This window comes from Mollisia scopiformis (assembly GCF_001500285.1).
Source record: "Mollisia scopiformis unplaced genomic scaffold LY89scaffold_9, whole genome shotgun sequence".
Taxonomy (NCBI): domain Eukaryota; kingdom Fungi; phylum Ascomycota; class Leotiomycetes; order Helotiales; family Mollisiaceae; genus Mollisia; species Mollisia scopiformis.
This window is the reverse complement of record NW_017263589.1, coordinates 192915-214292: the sequence shown is the minus strand read 5'-3', so window position 1 is coordinate 214292 and position 21378 is coordinate 192915. Positions and strand designations below refer to the sequence as shown.

General features: G+C 47.2%; 12 protein-coding genes across 12 annotated transcripts; 6 read left to right on the top strand and 6 right to left on the bottom strand.

Annotated features, from left to right (window-relative positions):
- Window positions 1-489: 489 nt before the first annotated feature.
- Window positions 490-1192, top strand: LY89DRAFT_732094 (uncharacterized protein; the record flags this gene model as incomplete). The annotated part of the gene is made up of 3 exons (XM_018219644.1): window positions 490-637; window positions 694-966; window positions 1041-1192. The coding sequence occupies 3 exons, from the start codon at window positions 490-492 to the stop codon at window positions 1190-1192; spliced, it is 573 nt and encodes a 190-aa protein (XP_018072890.1).
- A 41-nt stretch (window positions 1193-1233) lies between these two features.
- LY89DRAFT_683491 (Cerato-platanin) lies at window positions 1234-2124 on the bottom strand. The gene has a single exon (XM_018214713.1). It carries the CDS (start codon window positions 1720-1722, stop codon window positions 1315-1317), a length of 408 nt encoding a protein of 135 aa, XP_018072889.1. The 5' UTR covers window positions 1723-2124; the 3' UTR covers window positions 1234-1314.
- On the bottom strand, window positions 1820-2706 carry LY89DRAFT_498742 (uncharacterized protein). The gene has a single exon (XM_018207944.1). The coding sequence runs from the start codon at window positions 2495-2497 to the stop codon at window positions 1940-1942; it is 558 nt and encodes a 185-aa protein (XP_018072888.1). The 5' UTR covers window positions 2498-2706; the 3' UTR covers window positions 1820-1939.
- Window positions 2707-3259: 553 nt separating this feature from the next.
- Window positions 3260-4482, bottom strand: LY89DRAFT_498740 (ankyrin). The gene is made up of 2 exons (XM_018207943.1): window positions 4002-4482; window positions 3260-3851 (listed from the first exon to the last, which is right to left on the bottom strand). The coding sequence occupies exons 1-2, from the start codon at window positions 4382-4384 to the stop codon at window positions 3566-3568; spliced, it is 669 nt and encodes a 222-aa protein (XP_018072887.1). The 5' UTR covers window positions 4385-4482; the 3' UTR covers window positions 3260-3565.
- On the bottom strand, window positions 4483-5415 carry LY89DRAFT_498739 (uncharacterized protein). Its single transcript, XM_018207942.1, has one exon. It carries the CDS (start codon window positions 5308-5310, stop codon window positions 4582-4584), a length of 729 nt encoding a protein of 242 aa, XP_018072886.1. The 5' UTR covers window positions 5311-5415; the 3' UTR covers window positions 4483-4581.
- Window positions 5416-6642: 1227 nt separating this feature from the next.
- LY89DRAFT_717139 (uncharacterized protein) lies at window positions 6643-7626 on the bottom strand (the record flags this gene model as incomplete). The annotated part of the gene is made up of 2 exons (XM_018218325.1): window positions 7395-7626; window positions 6643-7343 (listed from the first exon to the last, which is right to left on the bottom strand). A coding segment is annotated over exon 2 (621 nt), but the record flags the coding sequence as incomplete, so codon positions are not given.
- A 4025-nt stretch (window positions 7627-11651) lies between these two features.
- LY89DRAFT_498666 (uncharacterized protein) lies at window positions 11652-13681 on the top strand. The gene is made up of 2 exons (XM_018207941.1): window positions 11652-11896; window positions 11959-13681. Exons 1-2 carry the CDS (start codon window positions 11778-11780, stop codon window positions 13523-13525), a joined length of 1686 nt encoding a protein of 561 aa, XP_018072884.1. The 5' UTR covers window positions 11652-11777; the 3' UTR covers window positions 13526-13681.
- A 553-nt stretch (window positions 13682-14234) lies between these two features.
- Window positions 14235-15135, top strand: LY89DRAFT_498657 (DUF1810-domain-containing protein). The gene is made up of 2 exons (XM_018207940.1): window positions 14235-14603; window positions 14737-15135. Exons 1-2 carry the CDS (start codon window positions 14450-14452, stop codon window positions 15081-15083), a joined length of 501 nt encoding a protein of 166 aa, XP_018072883.1. The 5' UTR covers window positions 14235-14449; the 3' UTR covers window positions 15084-15135.
- A 396-nt stretch (window positions 15136-15531) lies between these two features.
- Window positions 15532-16425, bottom strand: LY89DRAFT_683486 (uncharacterized protein). Its single transcript, XM_018214712.1, has one exon. The coding sequence runs from the start codon at window positions 15999-16001 to the stop codon at window positions 15537-15539; it is 465 nt and encodes a 154-aa protein (XP_018072882.1). The 5' UTR covers window positions 16002-16425; the 3' UTR covers window positions 15532-15536.
- A 722-nt stretch (window positions 16426-17147) lies between these two features.
- Window positions 17148-18201, top strand: LY89DRAFT_683484 (pre-mRNA branch site protein p14). Its single transcript, XM_018214711.1, has 5 exons — window positions 17148-17239; window positions 17303-17326; window positions 17404-17460; window positions 17523-17650; window positions 17703-18201. Exons 1-5 carry the CDS (start codon window positions 17202-17204, stop codon window positions 17801-17803), a joined length of 348 nt encoding a protein of 115 aa, XP_018072881.1. The 5' UTR covers window positions 17148-17201; the 3' UTR covers window positions 17804-18201.
- Window positions 18202-18597: 396 nt separating this feature from the next.
- LY89DRAFT_683482 (uncharacterized protein) lies at window positions 18598-18913 on the top strand. The gene has a single exon (XM_018214710.1). It carries the CDS (start codon window positions 18629-18631, stop codon window positions 18803-18805), a length of 177 nt encoding a protein of 58 aa, XP_018072880.1. The 5' UTR covers window positions 18598-18628; the 3' UTR covers window positions 18806-18913.
- Window positions 18914-20049: 1136 nt separating this feature from the next.
- On the top strand, window positions 20050-21256 carry LY89DRAFT_581983 (uncharacterized protein; the record flags this gene model as incomplete). The annotated part of the gene is made up of 2 exons (XM_018209138.1): window positions 20050-20469; window positions 20519-21256. 2 exons carry the CDS (start codon window positions 20050-20052, stop codon window positions 21254-21256), a joined length of 1158 nt encoding a protein of 385 aa, XP_018072879.1.
- Between the last annotated feature and the right edge of the window lie 122 nt (window positions 21257-21378).

Here is a 21378-nt window from a genome sequence, read left to right as displayed (position 1 = left end):
TACCCAGATCCCTTCTCGATGAGGTCAGTGATCAGCGCCGTTGAGATGGTCGTCTGGAACCGAGCCTGCGGAGCTGGGGGGTAAAGTTTCTTGTTTTGATCCTGGCGAGGTGTCGATCTTTGCCGGGTCGGTTCAGGAGTTTGGACAGGTACACTTCTAAGCGAGCTCCTTTCGGTTCCGACGCCCATGAAGAGCTGAAATTGGATATTTTAGCGGCTCAATGCTGCTAATGCTGTCCACTACAGTCATTTTAATATTTAAGAATTGGTCGGAATTAGTAGAATGATGACGAGTTGGGGGCGCTGTTAGTGACGGCAAGGAAATCTCGAGCTCATGGCATGAAAGGGTGAAATAATATAAATAAGAGCGTTGGGATGGAGCATATTACAGAAAGTCTTCCACTGCCTAGAAACCTCAATACTCTTGATCCGATAATCATAATTTTCAGTTTATCCCAAATTTCCTTCAGAAACTTAAGTTACTGCCAATATGAAATTCTCCATCTTGAAATCTTTCGCCGTTGCAGGCCTCCTCACATCCGCCATTGCCAATCCAATTGCCGTCCGTCAAGACTCTTCCGCTCTGACCATTCTTAACGACCTTTTCACCACCGTGCAAACATACACCGGAGCCATCAGTACGCATCAAGTAGCCAATATCCATTCGATCTTGTTCACTAACTCCGTCCTTCAGACAGCACACTAGCAACCCTAACCAGCACCTCGTCAGCCGTGGACAAAGCTGCGGCTCTTACATCCATTGGCACAGAGTTCACCGACCTCACCGCTGCTATCACTTCCGCCACAACTTCCATCAAGGGCCTCACTATCGATCCGGTCTCCAAACGCTCAGACGAGATAGAGACTCGTCAACTGGGCGAACTAGCACTCCTCGGTGCGGCAATATCACTGCTCCTCCTTGAGGTATTCGCAACTATTGCCGCGGCCGTTGCTGCTCTCGGACTCGGTATGTCATCTACTTATCAGCTCTAACTTTCTCTCTTCTTGTATATGCACAATTTGCTAATGCTTCATTTCTAGCTGGTCTCCTCGTTTTCCTCAGTCCACTTACCGGAGCCCTGGGTGCTTTGATACTAGCGGTGGAGGTGCTGGTTGATTTCTTGCTGCTGGACGTTACTGTGTTGTTGGATACGCTTCTAACGGGTTTGGCTCTTGCGCTTGGTGGTCTGTAAAACAAATATCTGTAAGAATAGGTTTGAGAATTCAGTGTAATTTATTGTAAGATATGTAACAATTCGACCTCCTAATCACTAGAAGTGCTCTCTCTTGTTTTTTTTCTTTCGGACCTAACAAATCACAACCCGCACGAACTCGCATCAACCTCCACATACCCAGCATCCACCCTCCCAAGCGCCACCGCCTGACCACCCGTCAAGCTATTCATAGCCGTCTCCCCGATATTGAACCCCTCGACCGCAGAATCGATCGCCAAAATATTAATCGTGTTCCCGTTATAAGTCAAGCTCCAGCATGTCCCGCAAGAAGCACTGTTCCAACCAGCGATGACGGAAGCGCCGCCGATGTTGGGGAAGGATGGGAGCGAGGATTGGGTTGTGTAGCCTTTTGTTAGGAGGCCGTTGCTCCCGTCGGAACAGGCGACGGTGGAGAGGGAGCGGGAGGCGTCGTCGTAGCCGGTGTCGTAGGATACTGTTATTGCGGAGACGAGAGGGAGGATGATTGGGAGGAGGATGGAGAGATGCATTTTGTTTGTTTGAGAGATGGATGGAGGAATTGTGCTTGTGGATTTTATTCTTTGTCGAGAAGCGTTTGTTTGAGAATTGAATGTCGGTTGATGAAGACCTGATGAGGTTCCCCAGAGCATTTATATACTATCTCCATTCTTTCGGAGTTGGCATAGTGACATGATGAGGCTCGTATCGATTCTATTTCTGGTGTGGACGAGACCGTCGACAGGGTTCTTACCCCACAAAAACAGTCAAGAGCCGGGTGTGCTGGCAGTGATGATAGCTAGCAGTCTTGGCATCATGTCGATCTTCTGGACACGAGGAGGAAGGGAGCGCAGAGCCCCTGGCGGTCAGCATGAGCCTCATGATCACGTTAGCTTTTGACATATTTCTCAACGCATTATTACGAGAATGCGATGTGTTCGGCGGAATTGGAAAACGCAAGGGTGAGGAAGAAAGTTCGGCGTTGCTTGTGGGCTGGCACTTTCTCGGTTGTCGTCTGCTGAGTTTGCCAAGATGGCTGTGCATACGAGGTGCCGATACTTTCGGCAATTGAGCGGCGAAATAAGGGACCTTTCGCTTTGAGGTCTCACGAAAGGTTCTTTCTGTCACGAGTGGAGTTTGAGGACGAAGTGTTCTGCAATTATTGGTTTCGTTTTTCGAGACGATCTGTGTAGTTTTGGAGGAATGTGAAATTGAGTCATGGAGCTTGGTGTGGGATGGATTGTTGGAGCAGGACAACAACGTGCCTTTAAGTAAATCACTTACAAAAAGGTTGAGACGCAGATGCATGACATGTTCTGGCTCATGCTGAACCTTAGTTGGGTACAAGAACCCCTAGACTCAGGATTAATTTTCCCTTGCGCTAGTTCCGTTTTATAGTCTGCAGACGTGAGCAAGTGCTGCTTTAACCTGAGCTGAGGCTGAGCCTACGTGAGCCAAGGGTGAGCATGCCGGAGCAGAACCTGAGCAAGCCTGAGCAGAGCCTGAGCATCCTGAGCACTATAATATGGGACCTATTTGGCCTCCTGCGTGCCCCGGCTACAGTTTCCTTACGGAATTTTGCCCGAGAATCCGCTTTTGGTCCCTTTCGGGTTCTTGCCGAAGCAGATTTTGGATCCCTCTTGTTAAAGAGCGCATGTAGTACTATTGCCCCTCTAAACAAACCTATAGTGGGCCGAAGGATAACACTACATATATCGTACAAGATGACCGAACACTAACCGCCAAAGAGTGCCTTTACGGACACGGACTATTTCGCGACAGCATTCCCTACTCTATTTCCGTTCGAAATAGGCGGCCATCTAGGTTCATCATGCACTTCCCAAGTACAACCTTTCCAGTTTTGAAATAACCTCCTTGGTTATCCCGTTCTACAGCTGGAGGTTATCCGCTTGTGTACCGCATACCTTGGCTGAAGGACACGCGCAGGAGCCTCTAAATGAGTTGTGAAAGGAGGAGATTAGGGAAGCATCTTCCTCGCGAAGAGAACGATGCAACTGGTAGGAGACCTATTATAGTAATAAATGGTAAGTTTGGTGAGTTTCTATAGATCGCGGTACTATGCTTCAATTTTTTCACTTTTGATGTCTAGCTAAGTCTGGATATTTCTAGTGGACTAACTTTAATGCTATATCAACACTACACCGACCTCGGATATTATGACGATAAGATTGTCACTTCCAGTAACTCTTCCCTTTCATCGATTCCTTCGATGAACGAATCTGAGTGGGTCACTCCGAGAACCCCCTTGCTTCATTACCCTTGATCAATTTGGAGCAAACAACCACGGCCCTCCTCTCGTCCAATCTCCAACACGTCCCCACAATTCTTAGCCTCGACCCCTCAGGAATGGGGCCATTAGGGATCCATTATCTCTTCTCCTTTCATCAACCAAGTCACAACGCTGGCCGCCAGTACTATCCCAGAAACCCTCCCTACGCGAATACGCCAGCAGCTGGTCTGGAAGCTCTTGAGACGGCGCCGACCACCATCCTTGTGGCATTCTTTTAGTATGTTACTTCCCGTTTGTCTGCGTTTTGGATATAGAGGTGTTGTTGGAGGCGATGTGCACGATGCAGAATGATATGCAGCATCGGACTTCCAACTGGAGGGAGTAATAGACATAGCAAAAACAGACAGTTTTCTACTTAAATAGTTAATCAAAATAAAAACAATTTGTGGTAACAGGACAAAAGATAAAATTTAGTGACAGCCGTAAAGAGGAATTGCTTCAGAAACCAAGCACATAGCCGCTTAGCATTACAAGTCCTTCGCCTCTTAAAATTAAATCAACTTTCCTTTTTCATCATCGCGTTGCATCAAAGGCTCGAGTAATGAAACAATTTCCGAATGCCCCCTCCGGTATGCCAAGTCCTTGGCTGTGAAATTATCTTGATCCTCAAAAGAAACCTCTGCTCCCTCCTTGACTAGTTCTCTGACAACGTCCAAGTGTCCGCCTTCTGCTGCCCAAAAAAGTGGGGTACGTCCCATCTTATCCCTCGTGTTGATATCGTCGTGAGACCCATACAACAAAGCCCGGACTGCTCGCCGGTGCCCTCCAGCCGCCGCCTTCGAAAGGAGCATATCTCCTTCTTCATTTTCACGGCCATGATCGACTTGGCCACCAATCACTACAATCTCTAAGAGCACTTGGGTATCTTCAATGTGCTTGAGCATCTGCCTCGATAGGTCCAATTGTTGGGACGAAAGATCCAGCCTGTCCTGCTCTCGGACTTCTTGTAAATCATGTATGTGGGCTCTTTATGGGGAAATGGATTTGGGTAGCTACCGATCGTGGTTTTTCGAAGTTCTGCTTGATTGGGAACTCAAAACCTAGTGACATCCGCCAATCCACCTTCAAATCGATCTAATTCTTACTTCCACATTGTAACATCCAGAGTCACTCCCATCTGCTTTAGCATCTCGATATGAGGCCGAAAATCATCCGTCATGTGCCAATCAATCATAATGAAAGGGTGCTCCTGAGCATCCCTAGCACCATTCTTGACATGGTCCCGAATCCAAGGGATGGCTATCGAGCAATCCATGATATGGTCAGGTCGACACCAATCGTTTTCGAGCATGTCGCGATCCAACGTACCCGCCCAGATGTTCACTACCCGAGGCCAACCCCACTCTGGTGGAATGGCATCTTTTGAGGCTGCAACAGCAATTTGTGAGCCACATCGTCCACAGAACAAGCGATCGCGCTTCGGTGAGGACTCATAGTGCGTCAACCATAAATCACTGCTGCTGATCACGGCGGGATCATCCATCAAGCTGGTGGCTGGGACATATGGCGGTCGTGTGTCATCGTCTTTGCCTTTCTCCTTTTCGGGAACTGAGGTCCTTGGAAGAATAGACAACTCGAGCAGTGCCATATCCGAGGTGAACCCATAAGCACCGAGAGAGCCCATAGCTGCCCGGCAGCCGTCGCAATGGCAGAGAACTGCCGTGGGAAGGCGTACATCCCCAATATCCGTCCCTGGCGTATGATACGGATTCGCAACCCGCTTGCTGGCTTCCGGGAGCGACATACGCCAACGTACAGCAGTGCAGTTGCAACCGCCGCGTAGAACAAGTGGCTCTGAAGGCAACGGCATAACGAATGATGATAGCAGTAGTAGATCAATTGCTAGAATGCGCAGTTTACGGTGGTGAAAGCTTAAAAAATTTCTAAGGGAGGACCAAGTCTTTAAATGCCAAAGTTTACGGCGCATGAAACTCGGTTGTCGTTTCGGTTGGTGTATCCACAGTAAGATTGGAGTGGATCCCGATACCCCCGCTTGCCAATGCTTACCAAGTGCACCACTCGAAATACAGGCATAAACACAAATGATCCAATCAGAACCTTTTACATCGCTCTGGTACCAGACTGGTTGCATCTTCCGTTCTGCTTTGTTGCAATCATTTTTGCGAAATGCTTTCTGCGGGTAGGTTTACAAGAATGCATGGAATACGGCAACTGAAATGACTCTGTCGTTTGTGCGTGCTTCAGATACTTCAAGTCCTAAGTGGAGATATTTGACATCTTAAGCCCAAGACAATATTACCATCTTCCCCGCGTCACAAACCTGGAACTTTTTCTGATCCTCAAGTTTTGATCAATCTTCTTACACAGTCAACCTTTCCATCTTCGCCCTCATACGCACTTCTAGAATATCAGGATCATTAAGATCAATATCCACTCCCAATAGAGACTCTCCCTCAGCCCAGTGCTCGGAGGATTGCGAAACCCATGACCTCGTTCCACCCAGCCAAGGCTCATCCGCATCTTTGCCCTCAAAATCTGCCTCCACCTCTGTGCTGCTATTTCTCAGATTGGCGTATCCCTCGTCACAAATGCATTCGAGTCTGGAAGTCCAGATAGCTTTCTTCTTTCCGTTGTCTGGATCTATTTCGCTGGGGCAGCGTCTCCAGAAGATTGCTTTGTCAGGAATATGCCCAGTAGTTCCTTCCTCGTCAGCAATCCAGGCATTGATGTCTAATGTGTGAAGCCGAGGTAGTGATCTGAAAGCTTCGGGTGAGATCTCCTCAATCGGGTCGAAGTCTTTGTCTTTGTCGCAAGTGAGGTGGAAGTTCACTAGCTCGATGTATATCTCCTCAAGCGATTTAGGCAGTAACTCTACAAATTCCCTGATTTGCTAGGCAGCATGAGTGATATGGACAATTTCATATTGGTGTGGGAATAAAGAAGTGTCTTACAGCTGCAACAAGGTTAAAGTCCGGGGACTCAGGGCCGTCGAAAGTTTCGTATAGTGGAGCTCCTATCTTTAAGACTCTTAAACTATTCCAGCCAGACAGAAATTGCCCAATGGAATGGTCAAGTGGATAACCGATTTCCCATATTTCGAAGAACTCAATTCCAGTTGTGCGGGCGACAGAGGAGGGTGCTGCAGCCGACCAAACGGCAAGTTTGTGACTTTGCCATCGTTGCCTCCGATACCTACCAGGCATTGCCAAAGATCTCAGTTTTGGTGCCGTTACAACCCCTTGCAAAAGGTAGTCCATCATTATTCCATCCAAGAATCCAAACTCGAAGGCTAAGTCGAGGGAAGTCAATGTATCACCATTTCGTCTAACAAATTCTAATACGGACTCGAGCTCAAGATCACCAATGACTTCTCCCTGATACCGAAAAGACTGTAATCGTGGCAGAAATCCGGTTTGTCTGTCGTCGAGTACTCTGCGGCAAATGTATTGGGTAGTCGTATCGGACTTCTTTCTCTTACAGTTCGAAATATCGAGGTGCTCCAGATCCGGAAATACAGTACTAGCTAAGTTGAGAATGGTTGTAGCGGTGTTCCAGCAGTCGGTAGTACTACCATCTTCCGCAATGTCGATTAGAAACATCCACTTGAGCTTCTTCAGGGGTATGGCTGCATTGTTCCATTGATGGAAGTCAAGTCCGAGCCGAAGAGAGAGCTCTGTGAGTTGAGAGTATGCTGTCAGGTTATTCATGACGTGGCGAGTGAGCCCACTCTCCATGAGTACAGCTTTTCTCAAGAACGGTATATTACACGCTGCTTGTGCTCCATTCTCCTCGCCGAAAGCCATTCGCTCATCTCTCGTTTCATCGCGTGCCTTTGGAAAGAAGACGCATAGGGTTCGGACCTCTGCGCCCAGTGCCGGGTTTCTTGATTGAGGTCAATTTGACAATCTGAATTCAGAAGAAGTACACACATACGAAGCAAGAGCGTTCACCAGTGCAATTCCGTTGGACTTTTGTAGTTGCCATTTGCCCTTGATCCATTGAGATCTGACTCTTACATCAAGGTTAGAATACAAGATAGATGTTGTCGCTTCCAGAATTTACGAGAGACGAGACTGCAGCTCCATAGATTTCTAAGATCGTGAGCTCTGCGAGATAGAATGTTGTCAAGGATCTCTTTAGGGAGAGAGTGTAGAGGCATTTTTTGACTGCGCTGAATAACAGTAAAGAAAAAGAAGATTTAAAGAAAGGTGTGATGGTAGCCTAAATACTGATCTTGTGGGCTAGCGTAAGCGTATTATTACTCGCCCACCACTCAGCCTTATTTCGCTCCGCGAAGCGGGCCGATAGAACTGCATTTGCCCCTGAGCCTGCTTGCAAATGAGTGCACATATAGGGCATCACCGCAGCCCTTGCTCTGAATGCCACTTAGTCACTCAGACATTTTTGATGTTTGCTTTGAAAATGGTCAGCAGAGCCCGAGGCATGGATGTAGAAACTGTCTCTTGTCGACTATTATTGAAGGCTCAGGCATCATCTAGCAAGTGTCTTGCGAAAGAGACTAAAACGCAGTGATATTGGAAGGTGATGAGAAGAATGAGTCACGTGTTTTCAGAATGACCTCGAATACTTGGGAGCAATAGGTAGTGGTCAGCGGTTGAACAGGCTGATTGGTGTCTTGCAACAATTCAAAATCCGATGAAAAATTGGAAAACGAAGTTGGGGCCATTTATATGCTATCCACCGTGCGATTGATAATGGGAAAATGCAAAGCTCGACGGCCATGCTTTGAATTATATTAGAAGTGAAAAGGAAGCAACGAAACGATTGAAACAGAAAAAAGGAGATAAATAATACGTCCATGAGGTAAATGAGTGATAATAACAGATCTCTACACTATTTCGCGAAGAGGTTGTAGGTATGTTCAACTTACGCATATAATACAGGAACGTATGAACCATCTTCTCCGTTGAAAGATAAAACAATCCAAGACTCAGTCTAAAGCCACGCCATAAAATGCTGTCTCGTTATAGCTTGCCATCTGTAATTTGCTATCCTCGAGCCTCACTTCGGAGTCTCGACATTAGCCCATGCTCCCGTTCCGGCAAGTATACTGTTCCACGGCACACGTTCTCCCGTATCCCTAGCCCAAAGTGCAGACCCAGCGTCGGATCGCGTGTCCGGTGTTCCTACGGTGGCAGTGGTAGAAGAGGGATGTTTTGTCGACGCTGAAGACTGTTGGGTGTTACTAAGAGGTTGTTAGATTCGGGTAGGCAGATGTCAGAAGTATTCAGCGAACCTTCCAGACTCTTTCTTATCCGATTTGAGCTTCTTTTTATCCTTGACAGCTTTCTTACCCGACATTATTGCTGTAAAGAAGTGGATAGTCTCTGAGATTTGGTTAGGTAGATGGTGGATTTCGTGGAGAAGAAGACTTACAGCACGAAGAAGCTTAAAGCGCTTAACTTGAATGACAGCAAGATGGTTGAAAAAGTGTCAATACAGGACTAATGACCTAATCTTTTTTTTTTCTATGTCAAAGAAGACAATGCGGGCTCGGGAGATTTGAAGTTTGAATTGGAAAGATGGACAGCTTCAAGTTGAGATGTCACGAAACCTTTATAACCTAGCAAAAACAATTATCAGTTGTATAGTAATAGTCTCTTGAAATTCACTCGCCACTTCATCATGTTTGAAGCATCACATTGTAAAGTGGGGACTTCACTATCTCCACACTGAAGTGAAGTCCCGGGACTCTGGTAACGCTAAGAAATCCAGGGATAAATTTGTACAATTGCACTCATCTGGAACTTGAGCCGACGTCTGTGCTTCTGTCAATCTCACATGCAAATTTCAGAACATAATTGACCGAGTCAAAGCGAACTTGAACTTAAGCTTGTGCTGCGATAAGATCTTACGAGCCCCCTGGCGATCCCTGGCGATTTTGAGGCGCAACAGCTTCTAGAAACTAAGACTGGGAACTCCTAATGTACGCGTGATCGATCGTCTTCAGGTCTAAGTAACATAGGGTATTGATAAGCGAAAGATTTATCATCAAATCTACCTTTGCGAGTGAGTACGAATTTTCTCGCGCCGTTTCATGGGCAATAATCGTCGAAGTTTGTCCTCTCAAGAACGTCGATAGAGTACTGCATAGATAGCAATAGGCGGAAAGGTCACAAAAGATTCGGGGACAGTGATAGGTGTCCTCTCAACATGTGGGGTTGGGTAGAATGTCCTGAGATGCAGGAATAATGATTGCTCCTGAACAAGGCTCGGTGGTTCATGAGACAAGATTTCGGGCTGGCGTGATTTCCCAAGAGCAGGCTCAAATTTGATCTACCGCGAGTGTTCACCGTGAAACAGGCACGATTTGATGCAAGTCACTTCCGAACAAGGGGAACAAGGGGGGGCACTATTTGACTTGGAGTGCTAATTTCGGTACATTCTCCGTCCAGTCTCGTGGCCTTGAATCGAGAAATTGTTGGGAGGGTGAGACGGACGCCACAGCACTAGATACCCTGTAGATTGCATCAAACGGGAAAGGAGATAAGAATTACTGTTCCTATGGCTGATGATTGGGAAGTATGTCTGCCCGGCTTTCCTTTTGAATTTGGCTGCATGTATACACATGCTCAACCCAAGAATCCAAGACACGTAAACAATTCGACAATGTACCGCTTTAACGAGCGTTGGTGTGCGCAATAGACTTTGCGGCTGCAGATTATTGCGAGTAAGCTCTAACTATCCGTCTACAAGGTTAGTAGTGCTGTTCTCATCGATGAGGGTCACGTCAAGTTTGACACAGAACTTCCAGAATGCGCGGGATCGGAGTCTCGTGCTGTAAATAGGTCAATGCCTTCAATGCGACGGGGGTGACACGGGTCTGATCGCGGTGAGAAAAAGCAACTTCACTATGGGGAGCGGCACAGCACGAGTCTTTCTTCTGGAAATCGACCAGCCAGCCCTTGGACGAGATTGCGGAATTGGGGACTTTCTTGGTCCTTCCCCTGAAGACGTGTGATGGAACGTCCATGACTTCGTTGGAGGCTCAAGTCATGTTTGGAAACTGTTAAGGTTGATTTGCACGTTTGACTGCCGGCACCGCCAGGAAATAAGGCCCTTGAAGATGGCCTGTGAGATCCCTACCTCTCCGCATCTGCTTCCGAATATTTGCTTTTGCTGTCGGAGATCGGGAAAGCTTCTCAAAAGACGCGGCAACAAGATGAGAAGCCGTTGAAAAGGTGTCCAATTGCCACCAAAGCGGGCTGTGTATCGCGGTTGTAATGCTCACCATCTCACCCGAGCAGAGAAAAGAAAAGCATTGACTGCCGTCATTTTCCCAAGACACCCTTCCTCGGGAAATTCTGCATGGATCCTGCCGGGAGGTCCAGGGCAGACGCAAGTTCCTGATCTTCTCACCCCTCCAAATCACCTCATTGCGCAGATCAATTGGAGCGAGGGCTGTTCAAGGCGTTCGAGGCGTTCAAACTGAAGAACGTGTTAGAACACTATCTTGTTCCGGTGCGGAGGGTAACATTGCGCTATGTACGATTTCTAGAGAATTTGATTGTTAGTACTATCTCGTCGTCTTTGATGAGCATCGTTCTGGCGTGCTGACAGATGTATATTTTGCTCAAATATAATTTGGAAAATGAACATTGCTACGGAGACATGCGGGATACGGGGTATATATCAGCCACCGTCTTCGAGCTAACCCATCAAATACTTATATGTCTTACGCACGTAAGATTGCAGAGACTTTACTGGTTGACAGCATCAACCGAGGCGAACAATAGCTATTCAGATGGATTTATCTGGTAACATAATTTAGCTGTTGATAAACACACACCCTAGTAGTCGTCAACGCTGAAGTTTCATCGTCCTCCAGACTTCAGACCGACTGAAGTCAGCCTTGCCCCATTAATCATGACCACGAAATTCTGCGGCAGCCTTCGTGCTGTCTCTATCATCAGCGAGCATTGCTTGCTGCCAATTCTCGCTGTCTCTTTTCATCTTATGCCTGAAGCGACTGATCTCCAACCCCCAAGCTACAAGCATAGCAAGCACGAGGGACCACTGTCTTTTAAGCCGCAGCCTGATTAATTTTTCGAAATCGTAAATCAGTCTTTCTTCGATTATCTGCCTCATCCCGACGCCAGGCTCTGCAGACCGGAAGACGAACGACCATACAGCATGCAATACACACTGTCTCTATTGTCCTTTATATTCGACTTAGCCCTCCACAGCATAATTGCCAGCCGATATACGCATTGCAATTGACGACTCAACAATCACCACTCTGCCATTGACCGCTGGGCCACTCTCATACGTCCAGTAGTCATATCCGATTTCCCCATGGGGAAGTTCGAGGATATCTGGGTCTTGCTGTTGCCCGAAGCCGAGGAACTACGCAGACAAGCGTTGACACCACAGGAGATATGTACCAGACTGGCGGTAGTGGGCTTCGGGAACAAGTCAGTCTAAACCATACGTACTTCTGCAGATTCTTGAAACATGTCTAACCTTGTCTATGTAGGGATAAGTACAACACGGTAAAGGGGTGGTATAAAAGGAAGTTCAAAGACTGGCCCGAAGATAATGACGAAGTCCAGTCTATGGGAAGCAGGCGTAGATATAGCGATATACCACCGCCTCTAGAAGCCTACCACCTTTGGCAAATGCGTTCTCGATACCCACAATCCTCTCAAACATACTCTCATAATAGTCAAAATATCCTTGAGGAACAGCAGGCGGATGCTACATCGCAGCCAACAGATAATCTTCCACCACGAGGGACTGGAATATCGCTGGAATGGACACAAAATGCACCTACGTATGGATTACCAGAAGAATTGGTCCTCTACGAGTCTCAGGCAGCTTCTCGACGTCCATCCCGACAAGAGCTTGAAAACAATCAAATGAACAATTCCCATCCCGGGACCTTTTCCAATCAATCTTTCCAACCTCATCAACCATGGGAGACGCAATATGAGTCAACTTATGGCAGCATCGCGCAGCCGTCATTTGAGAATGATTCATCACAGCACAGAGATGATCTCAGATCTAGTCGAGTCGTGTACCCTCCTCAAAAATTCCTAGAAAGGCGAGATGAAACAACGCAACAGTATGCCAGAGAAAGTCGTTCACACCAAGAGGGAATTTCCTTCCAACAAGTGATATATACCGACCTCGATCAAAGTGTCAATGGCTTTAGTACCAATTTCCCAATTTGTGACACCCAATGGTCGCCAGGACCAGGAGATTTCGAAAATCTATTGAGCACGGATTCGGATGCGGACATTGTTCAACACGACGATACCACGGTTCTAATGCGAGCTTCAGCAACGTCGTGCGAATCCATGACATCTGGTTCTTACGTGCCCCATACTCCACCAATGCCCAGTGTACCACCGACTTCAGGGTCTGTTCTTCGGCCATCCGATATCAGCCTGCGCAAGGATGAGGTCGACCATAGCATAGATCAGCAACACGAGCCAAACCGAATGTCGACGAAACACCACCGCATCAGCTCAACGTTTTCCGACCCCACGATGCCTCCTCAGTATTCGCTACCTCCAGATCCCCCACGTGTTCCTGCTGTTGTACGCAGAAGAGCAGACCAAACGGTCCCAACGCCCTGGAAGCCTGTATACGTGGAAGATAGCAAGATAGTTGCCGTGGATCCTCAAGAGTTTCCAACAGCTCACCCACGAAAACTTGTCAAGAGACAGCTACGTGACTCAATCGGCATTTATCACGACCAACGTGAAACACCGAGTATTGCGCCAACATCAACCACGGATCTTTCTGGCACGGCTCCCGATACATCCCGGAAACCTTTACGTGACCAACCCGTCAATCCCTCGAATGCTTCAATACGTTCCAGTATCCGTGACTCGGGATACATAAGCAGTGTTGAGTCGGTCTGGATGGAGTCGATGCGGAATTCATTCAGCAGTCTACAACTAGAGGATCCCAAATTCAAAACAACGTTCAGCGAAGATGATGACGGATATGTGCACTTCAAGTTCAAAGCAAAATGTAGCGTCAGGAAAAGTTACATTGCGAGATTAGAGGAGAATCAGGGCCAGGTTAACATCTAGACTTTCTTGCATCCCAGGTATTCCATCTCTCACGAAAGCATACCCATGAGTACGATGGTGGTCAACGCGGAACGAAATCAACGGCGCTTACGCCAGGCGGATTATTTACGGCGAAATGGTGGCATTCATGGTTTTGAGCGATACATCATCTTCGTTGAAGGACTCCCGGTTATGTTCCGATGATTAATGTGCAGATTTGGTAGACAGGAAATGTTGGCATAAAGAGAGGAGGGCTATTGGGTGGTGTACTGGTTGGCATTCTTGGGTTTAGTATTGATTTATTCAGAGCGGTGGGCGGGTTTAATTGTTTTTCAATTCTGCTTCATGATACCAGTCTGCATTGTTTTATACAAGTATATATTTGTAATTACTACTGTTCCGCGCATACTTACAGAGTTGCATACACTTTCGAGATGAAAGTCTGCACTCTCCGGTGTTTGGCGATTTCTAGGACGGGTTGTTCTCTTATCTGCTGACTTCAAGTTCGTGTTCATATATGTATAGTATTTTGTCTGGATTGTCTTTCAGTTGTGCAATTTTCTTGATGCTTATGATTTAACAATTCTATAATGCTTCCAAACCATACTCTGTACCAGAACAAATTTCACTTTGGTGTTTTGCATGTTCCTCCATGTACCAATATCACAGTTTGTAACAAAGGAGACAAAGTGAAGCATGATGATTTTGTATATTGAATGCAAGCGGACGATTGCATAAAGCCCGCATTGTCTTCCACTGAAGCCAGCCTTCGCAGAAAAACATCCTTTGTTTGAAGCACCACCCTCCTTTAAACTTCAATCATATAAAATTGGCTTCTCCGCCGCGCGTAGCTCTAACTTAGTCACATACGATTCAAGCATCTCTACTGGAAAGCTAATATCAACTCTTTGATCTATATTCCGAGTCATTATATTTTGGCCTACCATGGGTTTAGATCAGTTCAACCTCGCCCGATTCGTAGCTCGGCAGGATCGCGACCTGTTAGCCCCTGGAATCGGAGTCCAGTTATTCGGCAATTATGATCAAGCCCGCAGGCAGGTGGAAGGCGGAACAAGGACGACGCAGTGGATGTGGTGGAGTACGTAGCATCATATTTCGTTCTTCGCCATCTGTTCTTGTCCATAAAATTAAACTTCTCCAAACCCTCTTATAGTACTTATGTTGCTCGTTAAATTGTTATCGAAATTCGAAGTTGTACTAACTTGTTGTAGTATATCCTTTCCATTTAGGAAATGCAAACAGCGCCACAGCTCGGGAATTCGGCATCACTTCTCTAGCTGAGGCCAGAGCGTACCTCAATCATCCTGTACTGGGACCTCGCCTTGTCGAGATGCTGGAGGCGTTAGAGAATACGCCTGCCGCGACAATTCAAGAACTCTTAGGTGGACCAACCCCTATTTGGCAGCTTCATGCGAGCTTGACGCTTTTCTTACGAGCTGATCCCGATGCGCAATTCTTCGACTTTCAGGCTGTGCTAGACCAATTCTACAATGGCGCGCTGTCAGCTCGTGCCGTCCGCGTCCTGGATGAAGAAGAGGAGGCTGATGCTTCTGTTTGAGTTAGAGCGAATAGTACTTGAGAATGTGGGATTTTAATGAGACTCTTAGTTCAAATGATCGTATCATCTCAATTTGTATATACTGCGGCTTTGATTCACGTACCTAGCTTGCATTCAATGATTTAGCAGAGCTTCCAAATCTCTTCAGAGCGGTTTCACTCGACATTCTGCTGTGGTTATGTTCTCCTAGCTTGTACTTAAGTTTAATGTCCCGCGTAGGCTCAAGACCTTCAATATTGAAAGTCACATGTGTCATCCAGACTTTTTGAGTTGGTTGACAACAATATACACCATTGTCAATTGAAAATAGACTGTTGTGATTGTGACGAAGCGAAAGTGAATGATTGCCAAGACTTCCAACTTAGCAATGATACCAAGGGGCGAACAGAATAAGATGATCCAAATCCAGGCTGTCAATTCAAAACTACGCAATTTTGTGTACGTAACCGTCCCCTAGCTCCAATCATCACAATCCGAATCTTTAGCTCCATCAAGATAGACTCTCCAGATCTCCTCAAAATCTCTTTGAAATCCTCTCACAAGACCCTCGTCTATGTCCTCCACTCCGGCTCCTTCCATTTCCAGCTTCAACGCGGATAGCATGCGGAAAACCTGGTCTTTCATGTGTATTTGACTGCAGTTGCCACAAGTCAAACGGTTGTCAAACCGAGCGAGCGCATCGCCTACCATCATGCCCCACTCCTCCTCGATCTCAGCAATTGCCTCTTCAGAAAACTCGTAGGGTTTGTTGAGGTTGTCTGCTCGAGCTACAGCAACAAGGCTGCCAATACGCACGTAGCTTATTGGTGGAGGTGGTTCAGCGGAAGGAAGATAGGTTGCTTGTGATGATGAGCTCGTAGTTTTATTCTTGCTCTGGCTAGGTGCTCTGCGTTGGTCATGCACCGATCTCTGCGACATGGTGAATTCGAGGGTTGCTATGGGTGATATTTGCATCCTCGAGTGTATGATATGGGTGTCGAGAATTCACTCGCAAGAGTACTCCCGCATGTGCCTTATGGATGTTGTTAAGGCTGCGTGGAAGACCAAGCAGAACCTATTCCAGAAGGTGACTGTTTTGGGGGAATGGGACTGCAATTTCTTTGAGTGTATATAAACCTTAACTCGCTTCGACTTCCTGTTGCAGTAAGGCGTCCTGGCTTTTTCTTGTATTCGGCAGAGGGGTGGATGGGCTGCGGATGCCGGTGCGCTATGTGTAGATAGCCACGCATAGCAATCTTAGTTTCTAGCCGTTCCCCAGTGGCCGAAGCTGGAATATGAAGCCTAGTGTACTTGTAAGGAATGAAGAAAGAAATGGGAAGCTTGGCCGTTGGTAGATACCTAGGGTTTAGCAGCTTCGAACAACATTTGACAGTAGGAAAAAAAATGGTGGCAACAACAATACACCAAGCATCTAAAGGAAGACGAACAATAAAGAGGATTTTCATATTGATGTTACACATTTTAGCTATAGAGCTTAGAAGAAGACAGCCGCGGCCAGCACTCGAGCATGCACTAACTCATTTTCTTTGGCAACAAATGTACTCGATAATTCTAGGAGAAAGGGTCTATGCACGCCATAATTGAGCGAGGAAAGAAGCTATAGAGAGTAGCAGTTGCATCTCTGTGACTATGCAACATCGTCTAGAATATTGCAAATTAACAGAAGTTTCCGGTGAATGATTTGATAACATTCTCCCCTACTGAATGTCCGAACGCAACGTGGACAATTGCTCTTTGTTCCGTCATCGGCACTTGCCCGAATGCCGTGGCGGTATAGAAAAAGCCAGAGTGCGCTGTTTGTGTCACCTCAACAGCGGCAAAAGCGGCTTGAAACACATCTCAAGTTACATGCATTGCCGACAGGGCTGATCTGGTTTTGATTTGACTCAAATTTCTGAAGATCCGTGAATGTTCGAAAATCCGAGACCGATAAAGCCGTTGAGCGAACTGAGGCTCGTGGCTTCCTCAGGCAGAAACGCTTTGTCCGGATGAGGAAAGGTGGGCGTGCGCTCGATTTCCTTCAAGTCTCTGATATTCAACACCCCTCCGATATCCAATTCGCGATCTACCCCTTCTTCTTCTAAACAACAATCATTCCAGCAAATCCGTAGCCAAGCTATGAGTCGAGGCGGTAAACTTGCACCCGAGGTCAATCGGTAAGTGGTCTCTTTCTGATGGACGTTTCGATGCGGAGAGAGAACTGACCATCTGCGCCACAGAGCTTTGTTCGTCAAGAATCTAAGGTACGACTCAGGACATTCGAAGGCCTTCGCAGAGACGGGGGAGATATATCTAGAGCAGAAGTACTGATTGTCTGCAGCTACAACGTCACACCAGAGGAACTCTTCGACCTCTTTGGCAAGTTTGGGCCGATCCGGTATGTTGAGCAACCCCCATCGATTCTCGGTCGCACGACACGGTATACTGATCTTCTTATAGCCAAATCCGCCAAGGAATCGCAAACAATACAAAGGGTACAGCGTTCGTCGTCTATGAGGATGTGATGGATGCCAAACAGGCTTGCGACAAGTTGAACGGCTTCAACTTCCAAAACCGATATCTCGTCGGTAGGTTACCTTCAGACAAGCATCACGAGACCATTATTTTTAACGTGCACAGTGCTTTACCACCAACCAGACAAGATGGTCCGATCGAAAGAAGACCTCGAATCTCGTAAGGAGAATTTAGAGCAGCTCAAGAAACAGCACGGTATCGAATGACAACAAGACGGGCCTGCGGATCGGTCATCTCACTGTCGACCTCGAAACGCGGTATCATACAACAAAGGCTCCATGGGCCCGTCTACACATCTGTCCGGAAGGAAGGACAGCAACATCTCTGCCAATGGGAAAGGGGCGAATATCGGGCGTCGTCGTTCAAGTACTTCTGTTGCTCAGAACACATCTTTCTTTGGGTTCGTCAAGGGCTGGTTTTCGAAATAAGGCGTTCGGGGGACGGATTCGAACTGCGAATAGCAGTGCGAATGGTGGTCGGATGTCTCAATGACAATTTGCCTGAATTGCTCGCGGTCTTCTTTTCCTGGTCATCACTTCGTGATAGCTTGCCAAATTGATTACATTTGCTTCTGCCTCACAGCGGAGCATTTACAAGCACCGAAACTCGCTCCACCATCATTGAGTTTGATACTTGATTGTGCTTGAAGGTAGCAACTACGTCTTTTGAGTTTCCAAGTGGAAGTTTGGAAAACTGTACTCGGTGAATCCTGATACTTTTGTCCCTTCTAAGTTCGGGCGTCATCTCACACTTCCAACCCCTACCTGCCAAAGATTTTCCGCAGGATTATCTTTCTACCGACAGAAAGAAATCCACTCACAAGACCACTCACACACGTGCCTTCCTTTTATAGGCCTATCGGCTAGCTTAGGCTCTGTAGCCCCGCATTGCTTATCCCTTCTTATCTCTTCCTTCCACTACATGATACTTCAACCTTTCGACAACTCTTCAACAAACCAAACAAAGTCTCTTTCATACTCAAATCAACAAGTTTCTACGACTACAAGTCAAAACAAGTACTACAAGCAAACATGCACGGCTCCGATTGTCCCAAGTGCGGCGCTACCGGCCAAAGTGACAAGACCTGCTCTTCTTGCGGAGCTGTATGTACCCCACTTATTCGCTTTGCCTTTTCTCACGTTCAACTGAAGCCACCTTGGCTTGAGCAACTGTTGATCAGATCGTTCTATGCTAACAAATTCATCTAGTCTTGCCCCAACTAGATCTCCTCTCTCTCAGCCTCGGCCCGCCTGCTCTGCGACTCCACAACTCTCGCGAGGCTTTGATATTATGGACAATCGATGGTGGCATGGCTGCTGAACACTTTTCCTTTCTACGTTGTTGTTATTACATAGGTGGCGGCATGGCATGGGTTTATGGAAGTTGCTTTGGGAGGCGGGAGCAGGAGTGTTGGGTGGGAATTTGCTTGATCGTTGCTGATGTGGGACAACAACCATGACTACGATGGATAACGCTATGCGATGCTTTACAACACGCGATTGCTTCATGAATCTGTGATATGGTGCTATGCCAAGACTTGTGGTGTGATAAGTTGATACCTGGGTAATCATGCCCAAGGGAAGTCACACGAAGTGATTCGAAGTTCTGTACTGTAGAAGTCAGGACTTTCCCTCTTGTGATACGATTGCCGCGGAAAATCCCCAAGCTGCAAGCCACGATAGAGGATTCCGATCAGCTAAAATCTTACTCGTCAGCCTGCTGCTTAAGACCCCGCTGCATCGGTCGGCTTTGGGGATCTCGGTTCGCTTGGTAGCCTTCAAGACTCCCCTGTAATGGCTAATGTCTTCAATAAGAGTATGATAATTTCATCAACTTAATCATGACCATTTGGCTGGTAGGAAGTCAGCTTGCAACATTTGGCTGACCATTATCAAGACGGGAGGTCCAAAAATGCCCATCACGTGAAGTGTCTAAAATTAAGGTGCATACTAGGCTGAAAAGGTCCAAGATTCGCCTCCAACTAACGGCCCAAGCCTCACAGCCTTCAGCACATAGCCGCAATCCAGGCTACACACCTTTCTTTCTACACCATGTCATCAGTATTGTCGCCTCCCACCGACTTTACTTGACCTCTCAACATAATCCTGTGTCGATATTTCCACCTCAAGATATTGTTGTTGGCATCTGGGACCTTGGAGCCGCCTGCGTCACAGATTCACACTAATGACCCAATCGAGACGACCCTGATTCAAATATCAGCCCAGTGCGAAACAACCTCAAGTCCACCACGAATGACCTCTTTATAACACGTCGAACCCGCTAGCCAAACATAACCTCTCCTCTCGAACCAAACATCTGCAGCTAGATAGTGCCTACATAGCTCATGCTTCCCCCGCCGGGCTTGGAGCCCACCCTCGCCTCTCTCCTCGAAAATGTTACACCTACACTCCTCTCGACTGCGATAGCGACTGCGACTTCTATAACCGCCGAAATGCCTTCTCTGACAACAACAGCAGGCGCCATAGCTGCTACAGCCATCTCGCTTTCACACGATGGGGACAAGTCGCCACCACCAGACAACGGCGAGTGTCGACTGCTTGGACCTTTTGCTATATTTGTACAAGGTGCACTAGGCTTGTTGGCATTATTGGCACTGGTCTACAAACGATGGAGAGAGAGACCACAACGGCCGCTGAAGATTTGGTTTTTCGATGTCTCGAAACAGGTTGTGGGAAGTGTATTGGTGCATATTGCGAATCTGCTCATGAGCATGCTTTCGAGCGGGCAGTTCAGCATAGCGCTTGACGTAGCGACGGTTTCGACACGAGGGATCCAGAGGAGGATGGTGGATTCACAGGGGAATTATAAGCCAAATCCTTGTAGTTTCTATCTGCTGAATTTGGCGATCGATGTAAGTTTGACATGGGATCTTGTTGGACGCTATGGCTAACGTTTGACAGACTACGATCGGTATCCCAATCCTCATCTTCCTCCTTCGTATCCTTACTGCCCTCTTCGCCATGACTCCTGTTGGGAATCCTCGCGAATCGATCGAGTCAGGAAATTATGGCAACCCGCCTCGAACATGGTGGTGGTGCAAGCAGTCGATGATCTACTTCATTGGTCTCATGGGCATGAAGATCTGCGTCCTGATCATCTTCCTGCTCCTGCCCTGGATATCACGCATAGGAGACTGGGCATTAAGATGGACGGAAGGCGACGAAGTGCTACAAGTTGTCTTTGTTATGCTGGTCTTCCCAGTTATCATGAACGCAACCCAATATTACATCATCGATTCGTTCATCAAGAACCAGAAACCGGACCACGAGAGGATACCGGATGTGGACAGAGATGACAGTTTTGATCAGGGCCATGAAGGACGATATGAAGACCCAACGAGTGGTAGTAGCGATGAGATTCATTCTGGGGACGAGGATGACGAAGTCTTGGCTAAGGCCGACGAATTGAAGACTAAGGCTAAGGCATCAGCGAAGACAAAGAGAGGGAACAGCAGCAGTAGCAGACCTGGAACGGGAAAGAGTCATTCGAAGAAAGTCAACAAGGACTACGATCCCATGTTTGATGGAGAGAGTAGCCCAACTGTTGTTGGGAGTGCTAGTACTAGTGAGCGGGAGAGACTCGCGCTGAAGGAAGCTGATAGTGAGGACGAGTCAGAGCAGCAGCGATTACGAAGCTAAGCTTCCGTACCTCTGTATTGTTGGTATATAATGCTGTTGCATGTACAGTTGTTTGGTGTTTATAGGCTGCATGGCTGCTTGGTCGGAGTACAGTACTCTGTTCTGGAATCGTTATTGTCATA